The sequence below is a fragment of the Gossypium hirsutum genome, chromosome D01, assembly GCF_007990345.1.
Source record: "Gossypium hirsutum isolate 1008001.06 chromosome D01, Gossypium_hirsutum_v2.1, whole genome shotgun sequence".
In the NCBI taxonomy this organism is placed as follows: domain Eukaryota; kingdom Viridiplantae; phylum Streptophyta; class Magnoliopsida; order Malvales; family Malvaceae; genus Gossypium; species Gossypium hirsutum.
In genome coordinates this window covers 830,947-848,340 of record NC_053437.1, presented here as the reverse complement: position 1 = coordinate 848,340, position 17,394 = coordinate 830,947, and the positions used below count along the sequence as shown (strand labels likewise).

General features: G+C 30.1%; 1 protein-coding gene and 1 long non-coding RNA gene across 2 annotated transcripts; one reads left to right on the top strand and one right to left on the bottom strand.

Annotated features, from left to right (window-relative positions):
• Positions 1-11,562: 11,562 nt before the first annotated feature.
• LOC107928810 (uncharacterized) lies at positions 11,563-12,127 on the bottom strand. The gene is made up of 2 exons (XR_001692712.2): positions 12,028-12,127; positions 11,563-11,873 (listed from the first exon to the last, which is right to left on the bottom strand). It is a non-coding gene; the product is annotated as an uncharacterized lncRNA (long non-coding RNA).
• Positions 12,128-14,644: 2,517 nt separating this feature from the next.
• Positions 14,645-16,819, top strand: LOC107928809 (peroxidase N1). Its single transcript, XM_016860086.2, has 3 exons — positions 14,645-15,160; positions 15,902-16,064; positions 16,200-16,819. Exons 1-3 carry the CDS (start codon positions 14,765-14,767, stop codon positions 16,613-16,615), a joined length of 975 nt encoding a protein of 324 aa, XP_016715575.1. The 5' UTR covers positions 14,645-14,764; the 3' UTR covers positions 16,616-16,819.
• Positions 16,820-17,394: the final 575 nt, after the last annotated feature.

Sequence of the window (17,394 nt, the reverse complement as noted above, 5' to 3'; positions counted from 1 at the left end):
TCAACATTAACTTTACTATTAAACCAAAACTTTATTAATATATCCCGAATTCTTTTATTTAAAAATTTAAATATGCATTATTTAATAGAAAATAAAATTGAATAATTAAAATTTTATGTATAAAATGACACAAAATTAAAATTCATGTGTGTAATTAAATGTTGAATTAAAATTCATATATAAATTTGATATTGATCTCTTAAAATTATCTCGTTGCTTATTATTAAAATTCAAAATAGAAATAAAAAAAAATTAAAGAGGACAATTATAAACACAAAGACACTCATAAGTAGGCTGAAGAGGAGTTCCACCACTTTGAATGCATTGTCCTACTCCACTTGGGTATTTTTGAAAACACTCCTGTCTACATTCCGCAAGCAAACAACTACTTGGGTTCAGCACCTCTGTGCATCTCTTTTGTGCTTTAACATTGGCTATCATTGAAATAACTGCAATAAACAAAATCGATAGAAACTTTTATATTAAAAATTAAATTACATTTTATTTTTTATAAAAATATATAATTCAATCTCGACTCTTCAAAAACTTGGAAAAAACTATATAAATACAAATATGGAATGAAGGGATATAAGTAAACAAACCAGTGAAAAGAAGCGCAAGGATGAAGACATGAGTGAGAGAATTTCTGCCCATGTTTTAAGGATTTAATTTGCTAGAAAAAAAATTTGACGTGTTTTTTAAGTGTGATACTTGGCCTTCACATTTTTGAGCTTTATATATATACTAATTGGAATCAAAATTTGGAAATATAATAAAGATTTACAATAATTGACGTAATTATCTTCTGATTTGGTGTTATTTACTTAAAAATAAAACCCAATTTGGCCTTTTTCTTCTTCTTTCCATGCAAGGCAATATTTCAAGATCCCTTTCCCTATTAAAAACAATTCCAAGATTTCTTTCCCTATTAAAAACAATTTTTTTGGGGATAAATATCAAAATTCTGCATAAATTTTGGTTCAACATTCAATTTGATGCATGAACTTTGATTTTATTTTATTTTTATAAATGAAACTTTAATTGCAGTTTAAATGTACACATGAAACTTTAATTTTGATTTAATTGTACACATTTGAAGAAATAAATACTTCAAATTATTTTTATATTGAATAAATATAATTATATGTGTATATTGTATGTTAATGTTAGATAATGTTATATCAATAATTGTGTTAATGATTTGTGCAAAATTGAAAATTGAATCAAATTAACCTTTATTGTATAAAACTCTACATAATCGAAGTTTATGTATAGTATTGCACATTAGACTAAAGCTCATGTGTAGTTTTTAAATCTTAAATCAGGTCGTGTGGAATGACCCAGGCCGTGTGACTTTCGAAGTTGGGACGCACGGCCGTGTTCCAGCCTGTATCTCTGCTTGTGTAACTCATTGGGTTGGTCACACGGCCATGTCACGGGCTGTGTAACACACTGACTTAATACACACGGCTGTTTCTCAGATCGTATGTGGCACAAGGCCGTGTGGCAGTCCGTATCTCAGGCCATGTGCACCTAAATGAACCATTTCAAGATTTCTTAGACAATAAGCAATCCATTTACCAGCCATTTGACCCATTAAAAATGTCGTTAAACATGCTCAATCATGCTAGTTCAACCATCTTAAGTGTCTAACCATGTAACAGCCCAATTTTGACCCTAAACGAAATAGTAGTTTCGGGACCACAAATCCGAGTCTGAAAAATATTTTAATATTATTTTGTGTGTTTATGATGTGTGAATTTAAATGTGTAAAAGTTTCGTGAATTAATTTTGTTGTTTATGTGTTTAATTTGACAAAAGTATCAAATTGCATAAAATGTGAAGTTTGCTTATTAAGGTGTAAAGTGTTTATTTGATAGTGGCTTTTACATATGAGGTTCTTAAAGGGCAATTAGCCCATTTTAAAGGATAGTGGTAGTTAATATATAGTTTTTATATATTAAATAAAAAAAGTTATAATAATAATAGTATAATATTATGTTATTATATCATTAAAACATAAAAGAAATAAGCTTTTTCTTCATTGTTTGTATCACCGAAAATAGAAAAGAAAAACAAGGTTTGAGAGCTTGAAATATTCGGCCATTTTGAAGCTTAATTCAAGGTTAGTTTTTTTCGGTTTTTGATAATTTTTACGTTTTTGAGATCGTTGCTTTGAATACTTCAAAACCAATGTCTTAATTTTGTGAATTGTTGATGATTTGAGAAATGCCATTGATGAATGCTTGAGCTTTGTGATAGTTGATGATGAAATATGAAAGATATGTGAAATATTAACATGCTTTGTTTTTGAATTTTTGATGAATTTGAGTAATTAGGGTTAAGTTGTAAAAATAAAATTTTTGAGGGACTAAAATGTGAAATAAATTAAATGTGTGGGTTTGTATGGACACTAGGAATATTCGGCCCTTAAGGAGTGTAGTCAAATTTTGTGTATTTTGTGTTTTGAGCAAAAAGGACTAAATTGTAAAAATGTGAAATATTAGGGGTAAAAATGTAATTTGTCCATTTATGTGTTCTTATACTAAATTGAATGAAAATATGTTTAAATGAGATTTATTTGAATATGTTTAGATCAAGAAACCAAGAAATCGGATTTAGATCGGGGGAAATCAAAGGTAGTTGAGTAGCCGATCTATTAGTCGACAATATCCGAGGTAAGTTATTAAGCATATATAGTTGTGTCGTTTTAAATTATCTTAACATCTATGTAATTATGCTGAATTGAATTGATATATATGTAGTGATAAAAAATTTGAATTATGACGTATTAAGTTGTTGACTTCCAACATTAAGTGTGCGAGTATAAAAATATACGATAATGAGATTAGCACTAAATGTGCGAGTTTAATTGAAATGCACTAAGTGTGCGAGTATAAGGGTAAAGCACTAAGTGTGCAAGTTTGATTATTAAGCACTAAGTGTGCGTACTTATTAAATATTTTTGAAAGATTATTAATATCGAGTATTTGACTTATCGAGAAATCATGAGTAATAAAGTGAGTAATAATTATTTTGGTGGTATTCAAGATTAAGTTTTGTAAGTATTAAACCTAGGTGATAATTGTTTTGGCGAATAAATTGTTTTTTGATAATTCGGTGAAATAAATTAGGATTTTAAATATATATATATTTACATATTCAAGACGCATATTTATATACAGCTTGATATTTGGTTCATTCTGTTAAGTGTAAGATTTCGATATTTAGTACCACTCCTTAATCCTAATCCGGCGACGGATATGGGTTAGGGGTGTTACAAACCAATATACCCTCAATGGTACCACAAGTATACACACTTATACAACAATATAAACTATCAATCAAAACATGCCAATTCACACAACTTAAACTTCTAACCAATATGCCTATCATAGGCACCTAAATCCATAACAATTCAATATAACCTATTAATCACACATATGCTAAAAGTTTGTATCAAAGACATCTTCCAACATTCATATACTGCAATAAGTTATCTACATACACTTAGGCTTACTCCTTATATATTTACATATCAATACAAAAGTAATGACAAAACAAGCCTATTACATGCCATATAATCCAAAACAAACGTTCGAAAACTATCGAAAACAGATGGATAGTGTGACTCGAGTGCTGATCCAATCGTCCAACCTTCAAAATTATCTACAAGAAACAAAAATTAACGCAAGTAAGCTTATTGAAGCTTAGTAAGTTCAACGGACAGAAACAATAAATCTTCCGAAGTAAATATAACAATCAAATAAAAACTGATTCAACAACACATGTTTCCTATCATCCACAAATGCATATTGATGAATTGAATATTCCAATTCAAAGCTCAAATAATAATCTTCGGAAAACATACATGTCCACAACAAAGTTAATTCAAGATGTCAAGTACATGTCATGCCATTCAAAGTCATTAAACAAGTTATAGTACAATAATTTACGACCTGATGAATGACTTACAGATACGAGTACATAAGTAACCAAACCAAAACACGCCAAACGCTCCGGGGAGCTAATCCAACCAATATCACGCCTTAACACTAAGTGCCTTGCTCGTAGGCTCTACATTCGCCCCCATAACATGCCATAATAAGATGATGAACCTCGATATACTCGGGAAAATATAAATAAAACACACCACATCAATCTCTACTCTAATCCCCGTATAACACACCGTCAATCAATTGTACTCTATCTCGCGTTCATCCGGCCCAAGTATCAAAATTGAATAACATTTTCCCAAACAACTTTACATCATCAATAAAACAATTAATATCAACTATTTCATATTATAGCATCATACAATTCATATAGATATTACATTATAAACCGAAGAAACTTACCTGGATTGAATTGTAATAGTTGCAGAAGTTATTCTATAAGTAATAGTTACGAGTTGACATGACAGAAATTTGTGGTCCCAAAATCACTGTTCCGTCACCACTGGAAAACAGGTTGTTACACAGTGAGTTGCGTTGCGACAAAGGAATCCCCAAAGTCACGATGTCAACTCAACATTTTGTAAAACTTACAATTTGGTCCTAATTCGACCTCATGTTAGCATAAGAGCTTTCGTAAGCTATTATAAGACTTGCAAATGATTATGTAACATATTATGAATATGTAATATACTTATCTGCATGTGTAAATAGTTTCTTTGTTTATAATTGATTATAGTTGCTCTGACAATTGATGTAGCATCCCGTAGCTCAAACTCGGCGACTGGATCGAGTATGGGGTGTTACATAAGACAAATAGTGTCATGTTAACATGAAGTATATGTGGACTGCCACACGGGTTGTCACTCCAACATCGTAAAAAATTAAGGTTAAAATATGTTATTAGTCCTTGTACTTTAACAAAATTTGAGATTTATTCATTTTACTTAAAAAGTTAAAAATTAAGGTTAAGACATGAACCGTAAAATTAATGTTCTTTGGGAATACCATAAAGATCTAGCCATCTCGGTTCCAAAAACTAGAGCTTAGGATTTCAAGGCCTCTACTACATAATGATGATTAGATACTATATTTTTCCAAAGCCGGTAAAAGTTCTATTAAGGCCCTTTCATTAGGAGACGGATTGCATTTTGCCTCTTTACTCAAAAAAATAGAAAAAAAATAGGCAATATAGTCCTTGTACGTTATATCAAAGAGAAAATTGTTCCTTTGGTTAAAAATCCCATTTGTTTTTGCCGTTAAAAACGGGCATGGTTGACAAAATATCCAAACGGTAACACATAACGTGTCACGTGTACCTCATACTGACGTACAGGGATAAATTTTTAACAGTAGAAATAGATATAGTGGAATTTTTAATAGGAGCTGCTTTTTAATCTAACATACATGGATTAAGGTGTCCAATTTTTTAATAAATTGGGCAAAATGCAATCTCCTAATACAGGCAACTCCATGATACTTTTACCTCCAAGCCTTAAGTCTATAAATTCACATCAGTAGAGCAGCCTTTTAGGCATTTAGAATCTAAAAGAAATACAATGAAGCTGCTTAGAAATAGAAGATTTGAGACTTTGAAAAGAATGTTTTGCTTCAAGGTTAACAACAGGAACACTTGATGCTACATTACTGTTGTGATCAAAAATCTTATGTTGTTGTGAAAGAAGAAAAAGTATGCTAATATCTTGGATTGTATGAGCTCCTTTATTGTGATTTCCCAGCTCTTTGGTATGGTATGATATAAACCCAAGTTACTTTTTGTTGTTGTTGTTGTTGTTGTTGTTTACCGAAATCTAACTTTGCTTGCTAAACCAAGGGCCCCTTCGGATGGGTGTTTATCTCCAGTGCGGTGCATTTAGTTTTCTTGTTGTTTCACGCTATAGTTTCGCTACAATATTTAATCTCACAACCACTCCCATTTTTATACTAAACGCAGGTAAACGCACCGTCGTTTTTTATTGTTTTGAATAAAAATATATAATAGGTTTATACATTAAAAAAATGAATGCATATATTTATTTTCATATCAAATTAATATAATTGTTTATATACGCAAGATATCAAGATAAAATGGTGATAATTCAATAAATATGTTAGAAAGTTGATAAAATTGAATCAAATTAAATTTTTATGTATAAAATAACACAAAATTAAAATTCAAGTGTGTTATTAAATATTGAATCAAAATTCTTATATAATTTTGATATTTATCTCTTAAAATTATCTCGTTACTTATTATTGAAATTCAAAATAGAAATAAAAAAAATTAAAGAGGACAATTATAAACACAAAGACACTCATAAGTAGGCTGAAGAGGAGTTCCACCATTTTCAACGCATTGTCCTACTCCACTTGGGTATTTTTGGAAACACTCCTGTCTACATTCCGCAAGAAAACAACTACTTGGGTTCAACACCTCTGTGCATCTCTTTTGTGCTTCAACATTGGCTATCATTGAAATAACTACAATAAACAAAATCGATGGAACTTTTTATATTAAAAATTAAATTACATTTTATTATTTATAAAAATATATAATTCAATCTCGACTCTTCAAAAAGTTGAAAAAAACTATATAAATACAAATATGGAATGAAGGGATATAAGTAAACAAACCCGTGAAAAGAAGCGCAAGGATGAAGACATGAGTGAGAGAAATTCTGCCCATGTTTTAAGGATTTAATTTGCCAGAAAAAAAATTGACGTGTTTTCTAAGTGTGATACTTGGCCTTCACATTTTTGAGCTTTATATATATACTAATTGGAATCAAAATTTGGAAATATAATAAAGATTTACAATAATTGACATAATTATCTTCTGATTTAGTGTTATTTACTTAAAAATAAAACCCAATTTGGCCATTTTTTTTCTTCCTTCCATGCAAGGCAATATTTCAAGATCCCTTTCCCTATTAAAAACAATTCCAAGATTTCTTTCCCTATTAAAAACAATTTTTTTGGGGATAAATATCAAAATTCTGCATAAATTTTGGTTCAACTTTCAATTTGATGCATGAACTTTGATTTGATTTAATTTTTATAAATGAAACTTTAATTGCAGTTTAAATGTACACATGAAACTTTGATTTTAATTCAATTGTACACATTTCAAGAAATAAATACGTCAATTTATTTTTATATTTAATAAATATAATTATATGTGTATATTGTATCTTAATGTAAGATAATATTATATCAATAATTGTGTTAATGATTTGTGCAAAATTGAAAATCGAATCAAATTAACCTTTATTGTATAAAATTCTACATAGTCGAAGTTTATGTATAGTATTGCACATTAGACTAAAGCTCATGTGTAGTTTTTAAATCTTAAATCAGGCCGTGAGGAATGACCCAGGCCATGTGACTTTCGAAGTTGGGACATACGACCGCATCCCAGCCTGTATCTCTGCCCGTGTAACTCACTAAGTTGGTCACACGGCCATGTCGCAGACTGTGTAACAGACTAACTTAATACACATGGTTGTGTCTGCTAATTCCACCATCTTAAGTACCTAACCAATGTACCCTCAATGCTACTACAAGTATACACACTTATACAACAATATAAACTATCAATCAAAACATGCCAATTCCTACAACTTAAACTTCTAACCAATATGCCTATCATAGGCACCTAAATCCATAACAATTCAATATAACCTATTAATCACATATATGCTAAAAGTTTGTATCAAAGACATCTTCCAGCATTCATATACTGCAATAAGTTATCTACTTACACTTAGGCTTACTCATTATATATTCACATACCAAAACAAAAGTAATGACAAAACAAGCCTATTACATGCCACATAATCCAAAACAAACGTTCAAAAACTACCGAAAACAAATGGATAGTGTGACTCTAGTGCTGATCCAATTGTCCAACCTTCAAAAGTATCTACAAGAAACAAAAATTAACACAAGTAAGCTTATTGAAGCTTAGTAAGTTCGACGGACAGAAACAATAAATCTTCCGAAGTAAATATAACAATCAAATAAAAAATGATTCAACAACACATGTTTCCTGTCATCCACAAATGCGTATTGATGAATTGAATATTTCAATTCAAAGCTCAAATAATAATCTCCGGAAAACACACATGTCCACAACAGAGTTAATTCAAGATGTCAAGTACATGTCATGCCATTCAAAGTCATTAAACAAGTTATAGTACAATAATTTACGACCTGATGAACGACTTACAGATACAAGTACACAAGTAACCAAACCAAAACACGCTAAACACTCATGAGAGCTAATCCAACCGATAACATGCCAAACGCTCCGTGGAGCTAATCCAACCAATATCACGCCTCAACACTAAGTGCCTTGCTCGTAGGCTCTACATTCGCCCCCATAACATGCCATAATAAGATGATGAACCTCGATATACTCGGGAAAATATATATAAAACACACCACATCAATCTCCACTCCAATCCCCGTATAACACACCGTCATTCAATTGTACTTTATCTCGCATTCATCCGGCCCAAGAATCAAAATTCAATAACATTTTCCCAAACAACTTTACATCATCAACAAAATAATTAATATCAACTGTTTCATACTATATCATCATACAATTCATATAGATATTAAATTATAAACCGAAGAAACTTACCTGGATTGAATTGTAATAGTTGCAGAAGTTTAGGGACTATTCCCAATTTTCCCTTTTCCATGTAAATCAACAAGGTCTTGATCTAAAATGTAAAATTTCTCAATTATTAGCTTACATTTCATATTCAAATTTATTCTACATTTTTATACCCTTTTATTTTCTAAAATTACACAATTACCCCTACCTTTTACAACCTTTTCAAATTAGTCCTCTAACTCGAAAATAATCAAATTAACCATTTTATCAAGTCAAAATTTATAGTCAAATAATCCAGGCCCTTAAACAGTCCCAATTATACCTCTAATTCACCATCAAATCTTGAATTTTTGACATTTTAACAATTTAATCCTTATATAATAAATAATAAAAATTACTTCATAAAACATCCAAGTACCACGCTCAAAACTTCAAAAACATAATTATCATAAAAAAAAAAACCAATATTCATCAATGGCAACTTCTAAAATTTTTAATAGATTCAAAAACGAAAGTACGTGCTAGCTGGACCTAGTTGCAACAATATCAAAAATATAAAAATTACAATAAATAGGTGAGAATTGAGCTCGCATGCACTAGGGAGATGAAACTGAAGCTTGGAGCCCCCTTCAATTGTGTTTTGGCATGAATTTGAAGAAAATGAAGAAGAAAATGTTTGTTCTTTCTATTTGTTTTGTTTAAATTTTGATTTAATTACAAAATTTCCATTAAAACATATTTATTTTATCATTAATAAATAAGGGCTAACTACTACATAGGTCCTTTCTAATTTAGTAATTAAGCTATTTGATCATCTAAATGCAATAATTACTAAGTTTTTCACCTTTTTCAATTTAGTCCTTTTTCTCTACTTAACTATCTAAACGGTAAAATTTCTTAACCAAAAATTAATACGACTCAAATGACTCCGTAATTATTCTATAAGTAATAATTACGAGTTGACATGACAGAAATTTGTGGTCCCAAAACCACTATTCCGTCACCACTGGAAAACAAGTTGTTACACAGTGAGTTGCGTTGCGACAAAGGAATCCCCAAAGTCACGATGTCAACTCAACATTTTGTAAAACTTACAATTTGGTCCTAATTCGACCTCATGTTAGCATAAGAGCTTTCGTAAGCTATTATAAGACTTGCAAATGATTATGTAACATATTATGAATATGTAATATACTTATTTGCATGTGTAAATAGTTTCTTTGTTTATAATTGATTGTAGTTGCTTTGACAATGGATGTAGCATCTCGTAGCTCAAACTCAGCGACTGGGTCGAGTATGGGGTGTTACATAAGACAAATAGTGTCATGTTAACATGAAGTATATGTGGACTGCCACACGGGTTGTCACACCAACATCGTAAAAAATTAAGGTTAAAATATGTTGTTAGTCCTTGTACTTTAACAAAATTTGAGATTTATTCATTGTACTTAAAAAGTTAAAAATTAAGGTTAAGACATGAACCGTAAAATTAATGTTCTTTGGGAATACCATAAAGATCTAGCCATCTCGGTTCCAAAAACTAGAGCTTAGGATTTCAAGGCCTCTACTACATAATGATGATTAGATACTATATTTTTCCAAAGCCGGTAGAAGTTCTATAAAGGCCCTTTCATTAGGAGTTGGATTGCATTTTGCCTCTTTACTCAAAAAATAGACAAAAATAGGCAATATAATCCTTGTACGTTAGATCAAAGAGCAAATTGCTCCTTCGGTTAAAAATCCCATTTGTTTCTGCCGTTAAAAACGGGCATGGTTGACAAAATATCCAAACGGTGACACATAACATGTCACGTGTACCTCATGCTGACGTACAGGGATAAATTTTTAACAGTAGAAATGGATGTAGTAGAATTTTTTATAGGAGCTGCTTTTTAATCTAACATACATGGATTAATGTGTCCAATTTTTTAATAAATTGGGCAAAATGCAATCTCCTAATACAGGCAACTCCATGATACTTTTACCTCCAAGCCTTAAGTCCATAAATTCACATCAGTAGAGCAGCCTTTTAGGCATTTGGAATCTAAAAGAAATACAATGAAGCTGCTTAGAAATAGAAGATTTGAGACTTTGAAAAGAATGTTTTGCTTCAAGGTTAACAACAGGAACACTTGATGCAACATTACTGTTGTGATGAAAAATCTTATGTTGTTGTGAAAGAAGAAACAGTATGATAATAATTGGATTGTATGAGCTCCTTTATTGTGATTTCCCAGCTCTTTGGTATGGTATGATATAAACCCAAGTTACTTTTTATTGTTGTTGTTGTTATTTACCGAAATCTAACTTGGCTTGCTAAACCAAGGGCCCCTTCGGATGGGTGTTTATCTCCAGTGCGGTGAATTTAGTTTTCTTGTTATTTCACGCTATAGTTTCACTACAATATTTAATCTCACAATCACTCCCGTTTTTATACTAACCGCAGGTAAACGCACCACCGTTTTTATTGTTTTGAATAAAAATATATGATAGGTTCATCGCATATTTATTTTTTAAACAATTCCAACAAGAGTTTAAGAATTATTTTTGACAAAATAAATTAATTATTAAATTGAAAGTTTGGAATATTTTAGGTTGAATTTGTAATTAGTTGAGCTTGGGCTCGACGATCTTTATTTATCATAGCAAAAAAATAATGTATTAGTATTTATATTCTTTTTTGAAATAAATTTTTTAAAGAAATTTATCAGTATAGTCACAAATAATATATATTTATTTAAATAGAATTAAAATAAATTAAATTTAACTTTGGTCATATTAATTTTGTTCTGGTGCAGTTATATATAAAAAACTTAAATTTTGGTTCATATGCATACATTAAAAAAATGAATGCATAAATTTATTTTCATATCAAATTAATATAATTGTTTATATATGCAAGATATCAATATAAAATGGTGATAATTCAATAAATATGTTAGTAAGTTGATAAAACTGAATCAAATTAAATTTTTATGTATAAAATAACACAAAATTAAAATTCATGTGTGTTATTCAATATTGAATCAAAATTCATATTTATCTCTTAAAATAATCTCATTACTTATTATTGAAATTCAAAATAGAAATAAAAAAAAATTAAAGAGGACAATTATAAACACAAAGACACTCATAAGTAGGCTGAAGAGGAGTTCCACCATTTTCAACGCATTGTCCTACTCCACTTGGGTATTTTTGGAAACACTCCTGTCTACATTCCGCAAGCAAACAACTACTTGGGTTCAACACCTCTGCGCATCTCTTTTGTGCTTCAACAGTGGCTATCATTGAAATAACTACAATAAATAAAATCGATAGAAACTTTTATATTAAAAATTAAATTACATTTTATTTTTTATAAAAATATATAATTCAATCTCGACTCTTCAAAAACTTAGAAAAACACTATATAAATACAAATATGGAATGAAGGGATATAAGTAAACAAACCAATGAAAAGAAGCGCAAGGATGAAGACATGAGTGAGAGAAATTCTGCCCATGTTTTAAGGATTTAATTTGCCAGAAAAAAATTTTGACGTGTTTTCTAAGTGTGATACTTGGCCTTCACATTTTTGAGCTTTATATATATACTAATTGGAATCAAAATTTGGAAATATAATATAGATTTACAATAATTGACATAATTATCTTCTGATTTGGTGTTATTTACTTAAAAATAAAACCCAATTTGGCCTTTTTTTTCTTCCTTCCATGCAAGGCAATATTTCAAGATCCCTTTCCCTATTAAAAACAATTCCAAGATTTCTTTCCCTATTAAAAACAATTTTTTTGGGGGATAAATATCAAAATTCTGCATGAATTTTGGTTCAACATTCAATTTGATGCATGAACTTTGATTTGATTTAATTTTTATAAATGAAACTTTAATTGCAGTTTAAATGTATACATAAAACTTTGATTTTGATTCAATTGTACACATTTGAAGAAATAAATACGTCAATTTTTTTTATATTGAATAAATATAATTATATGTGTATATTGTATGTTAATGTTAGATAATGTTATATCAATAATTGTGTTAATGATTTGTGCAAAATTGAAAATTGAATCAAATTAACCTTTATTGTATAAAATTCTACATAATCGAAATTCATGTATAGTATTGCACATTAGACTAAAGCTCATGTGTAGTTTTTAAATCTTAAAACCACACTATGATTTATTATTAAACCAAAACTTTATTAAGATATCCTGAATTCTTTTATTTAAAAATTTAAATATACATTATTAATAGAATATAAAACTCAACCCCACAACGTGCATATGGCAACTTTACAAAAAGATTGGTTGGTAACTTTACAGTAAGGCATTTGGCATTAATCTAAATCTAAAACTATAGCCATTTCTCTTAATATTTTATGGGTTTTTTTATATTAATTTCATGGATTATTACTGTTTGTTACGAGTGAAAATAAATATTATATATTTAATCTTTTTTAAAATGTGAAAAAAAAGTGTTGAACTTTATAAACAATATATTGTTTGGGTGGTCGATTGAATTTTAGTTCAATTGGCATGAGTATTATCGTCAATACAGAAGAATGTGAGTTAAATAATGACACCACATTTTTAAAAACTAAATTATGTTAAATTATTGGATATAATTAGCAAAAAATCATTGATTTTAGGACTAAAATAAACTACAAGGATAAAATTGTAATAGAATACTTATTGATCAAATTACTTGTTTTAAAAAAAAGATTAAATTATAATAGAAGATTAAATTTGCAAGAAGTACATACTTCAAGGACCTTTTAAAAATTTTGACAAACATATATCTATATATATTTGGTAAAAGAAAATTTTCTTAACGTGACTAACTCAATTGACAAATTTAGGAATATTAAACTCCGTACAACTTGACCTAATAGACCTCGGCATATTTGTAATTTTTTTATCATCAATTTTTGGTAAAATACCATGGAGACCCCTATACTAAGAGTCAAATTACATTTTACCGTCTTTATTAAGAAAATGAGAAAATTAGACCATATATGTTAGATCAAAGAGGCAATCTTTCTTATTAAAAATTTCATCCATTTGCACTGTTAAAAACTGGAGTGCCTAATAGAATAATTAGACAGTGCAACGTGGTGTGCTACTTGAAACTCTTGCTGACATATAGGTAGACCTGATCATGGACCAAGACGATGCAAAATTCTAGGTCCGACTCGAAAATTAGCCTAAAATTTTGCCTACTCCCGACCCATATAAAAAATGTTAAATTCGAGCTTGACTCGGCCAGCCAGTATTAATTTTTTTTATATAAAAATAAATTACTAAAAACATTAAAAATTAATGTTTGAAAATACATTAAAAAAAGTCTTCATGCTTAAATAACACTAAAATAGTTACAACTTGGCAAGCAAAATGACTCTAAAATAGTAGCAAAATTAATAATAAAATAAGAGTTATACAACATTCAAATAATAATAACAAAATAGTAACAATATAATAACAAAATAATGGCAAAACAACATTAAAATGGCAGGAAAATAGAAGTAAACAACAGTAGGGGAAAAATTTTAGGCAAATTCATGTCAGGCTTGATCTAGGGCAAAAAAATCTTACCTAAGGCCCAACCCATATTTTAAACCGGTCTTATTTTTTGTCAAACATATATTTTTATTAAAATCCTCTTATTTTTCAGAGAGACCTTTCGACCTGAATTGATGACTTACCTTATGATCAGGTCTACATATAAAGATTATTTTTAACAATAAAAATAAATAAAAAAATCAATTCACTCTAACCTTATATAATATAGATTTCATGGGAGATGTAAAATTGATATTTTATTCATAATTCTATCACGTTTCTCCATGTTTTATGGATATGTCGATATAATATTATTATACAACGAATCTTTTGCCAAATAACATCGCTTCACGTCCTTGAAGAACAAAAAAGGACATTTCTTCACGTGAACCTCAAAAACACCAGCTCGCCATTACAGTGTTCCCAGCAGCTTCCTCTAACCTTCTTTACACACTCATAGTTACTCCATTATTGTTCCAAAACCTTCTTTTCTCCTTTGGTAATGGCGATTCCTTTATAGCCGACATTCTTTACTTTTGACCCTAACCTTTTTTTCCCTATAAATAAACCCTCAAAAACCAAACCACCCATCACTCCCAAAATCGCTTTCTTCAACCTCATCAACAATGGAGCCTTCTTACATATTCCTTACAATGGCTGTCACATTGTTATCAATGCCTCCGACTGGTTTCGGGCAAGGAACCACTCGGGTCGGGTTCTATTCAAAAACATGCCCACGAGCGGAATCCATCGTTAAGTCGACTGTTGAATCCCATTTCCGTTCAAATCCAGCTATTGCGCCGGGGTTGTTGAGGATGCATTTTCATGATTGCTTCGTTAATGGCTGTGATGGCTCCGTCCTTATCGACGGTCCTAATACGGAGAGGAAAGCCGTTCAGAATAGCTTGTTGAGAGGCTTTGATGTCATCGACGAGGCTAAAGCTAAGCTTGAAGCTGCTTGTCCCGGCGTCGTTTCGTGTGCTGATATTCTAGCTCTCGCTGCTCGTGATTCCGTCGTCTTGGTAAACAAAAACACTCGAATTCTCTAATATTGGTCTAATACTGATTTTAATCCCTCTACTAACTAAAATTTGCATTTTTAATTTTTATCGTAGTTTGATAATTTGCTTTTATAATGTTAGTTGTTGAGATTAAATAACAGTAAAAAAATTCACCTCATCATGATAGCAACTAAGGATGTTAATGTTATCAATTCAACTTCATAAAAAAAATAAATCAAATATTTAATCCTTAAACTTGGCATTTTTTTCTACCTTGATCCTTAAAACTTCCTTGATCAATATTGGTGCTAGAATTTAGCTTTTTCCAATGTGGTCTCTAAACTTGAATTATGTTAAAGTGTAATGATATGATAGTTTGATATTGTGCTATGTCATCACCTGAAATTTTTTTTAATATAATGTCCCTATAATTTTTCAGATTTTATATAATTTCTTTTTAAACTTTTAAGCCTTAATGTTATCTAAATTTACAGACCAAATTGAAAAAAGTTACCAAGTTCCAAGACTAATGCCGTCCTGAAAAAGAGTTTAGTGTCCAAACTAAAAAAAAAAACATTACCAAGCTCAAGCACTAAATGTTGTTTTATCCCAAAATAAAAAAGACCAAATCAAAGTAGAGAGGTAAAATCTAAATTTTGAACATAAAAGAGGGACTAAAACTATAATTAAACTATTATATTACAGTTTTTAGTGACGACTTATTTTATCGTCGCTAAAAGTCTAATACCTTGGAAAATGCAGACAAAAGGAATAAATTGGAAGGTGCCGACAGGACGTAGAGATGGGAAGCTTTCGTTGCAATCAGATGCCGCAAAATTGCCTGGCTTTACGGACTCCATTGAGTCCCAAAAGCAACAGTTCGCTCGCTTTGGTCTCAACACTCAAGACCTTGTCACCCTTGTTGGTAAGCAACTTTTTTTTACCTCGAATCTAATCAATCGGTTAAGTCGAGAATAAGACAAACACAAATATACATGATATTGACAATATATATAAGTTTGCCCTGAACTTAACCCGATTTTTAAATTCCATCATATAGGTGGACACACCATAGGGACAGCAGCTTGCTTGGTATTTAACTATAGATTAAACAACTTCACCAATGGTGGTCCGGACCCGACGATCAACCCATCATTTCTCCCTCAACTCCGATCACTTTGCCCGCAAAACGGAAACAACTTCCGACGTGTTGATTTGGATACCGGTAGTGCTAACAAGTTCGACACGTCTTTCTTCACCAACTTGAAAAACGGTCGGGGAGTGCTCGAGTCGGACCAAAAGTTATGGACCGATGCGTCGACAAGGACTTTTGTACAACAGTTCTTGGGCGAGAAAGGCGTTCGAAAATTGAACTTCGGAAAGGAATTCGCGAAGTCCATGGTGAAGATGAGTAATATAGGTGTGAAGACGGGTAGTAACAGTGAAATCCGAAGAGTTTGCTCGGCCATTAACTAATTTATTTCACCATTCCGAGTTTTCGGATCTCTCTCGGTTTCAAGTCTTGTGAATGGAGGAAATATGAATCGGTTTCCAGCTCTATAATGTGATTATCGGATATTAAAAATCTTAGAAGAAAAAATGTCATCATTTTAGAAGTTTATATTTGAATTTTAAGCATTTGCTTTGTTAAAAATAATGAAGTGCAAATTATTTTGGATATTATAATTCTAATTTAATCATCTAAATAGTAATGCTCATTTTCTTTCATGTTAAATCTGCTACACTGTTTATATTCTTTTAAAATTTAAAATTTAAAATTTAAGTCGATTGAGTCTTAACTCATGAGTATTGTTGTCAATGTAAGAGAAAGTGGATTCAAATACGTTAAAGCGTATTATACTCTTATTTATGGGTTGAAGAGGGACTATTAATAATTTTAAACATTACGTCAAAAATAATTTTATTTTAATTTAAAATTCTTGATCCATTTACTAACTTTCGTCTAATTTTGTTGTCTATTGTTAATGTGGCAATTATAAAAGCAAATAGAACAACTTTTATAGTCTTCAACCTTTACAATTTTTATGAATTTAACCTTACTCTTTATAAACACATAAAAATTCTTAAAGTATTAAAAAATATTTTCCCCATATTTTAATAAAAATCCTAAAAAAATTTAAAAAAATTACATTTTAAGAAGATTAAAAAATTATGAATAAAAAATAAAAAAAGCTTTCAAATTAAAAAAATAAAATGAAGATTTTTAAAAATCATTTTTAAATTAAAAAATAAAA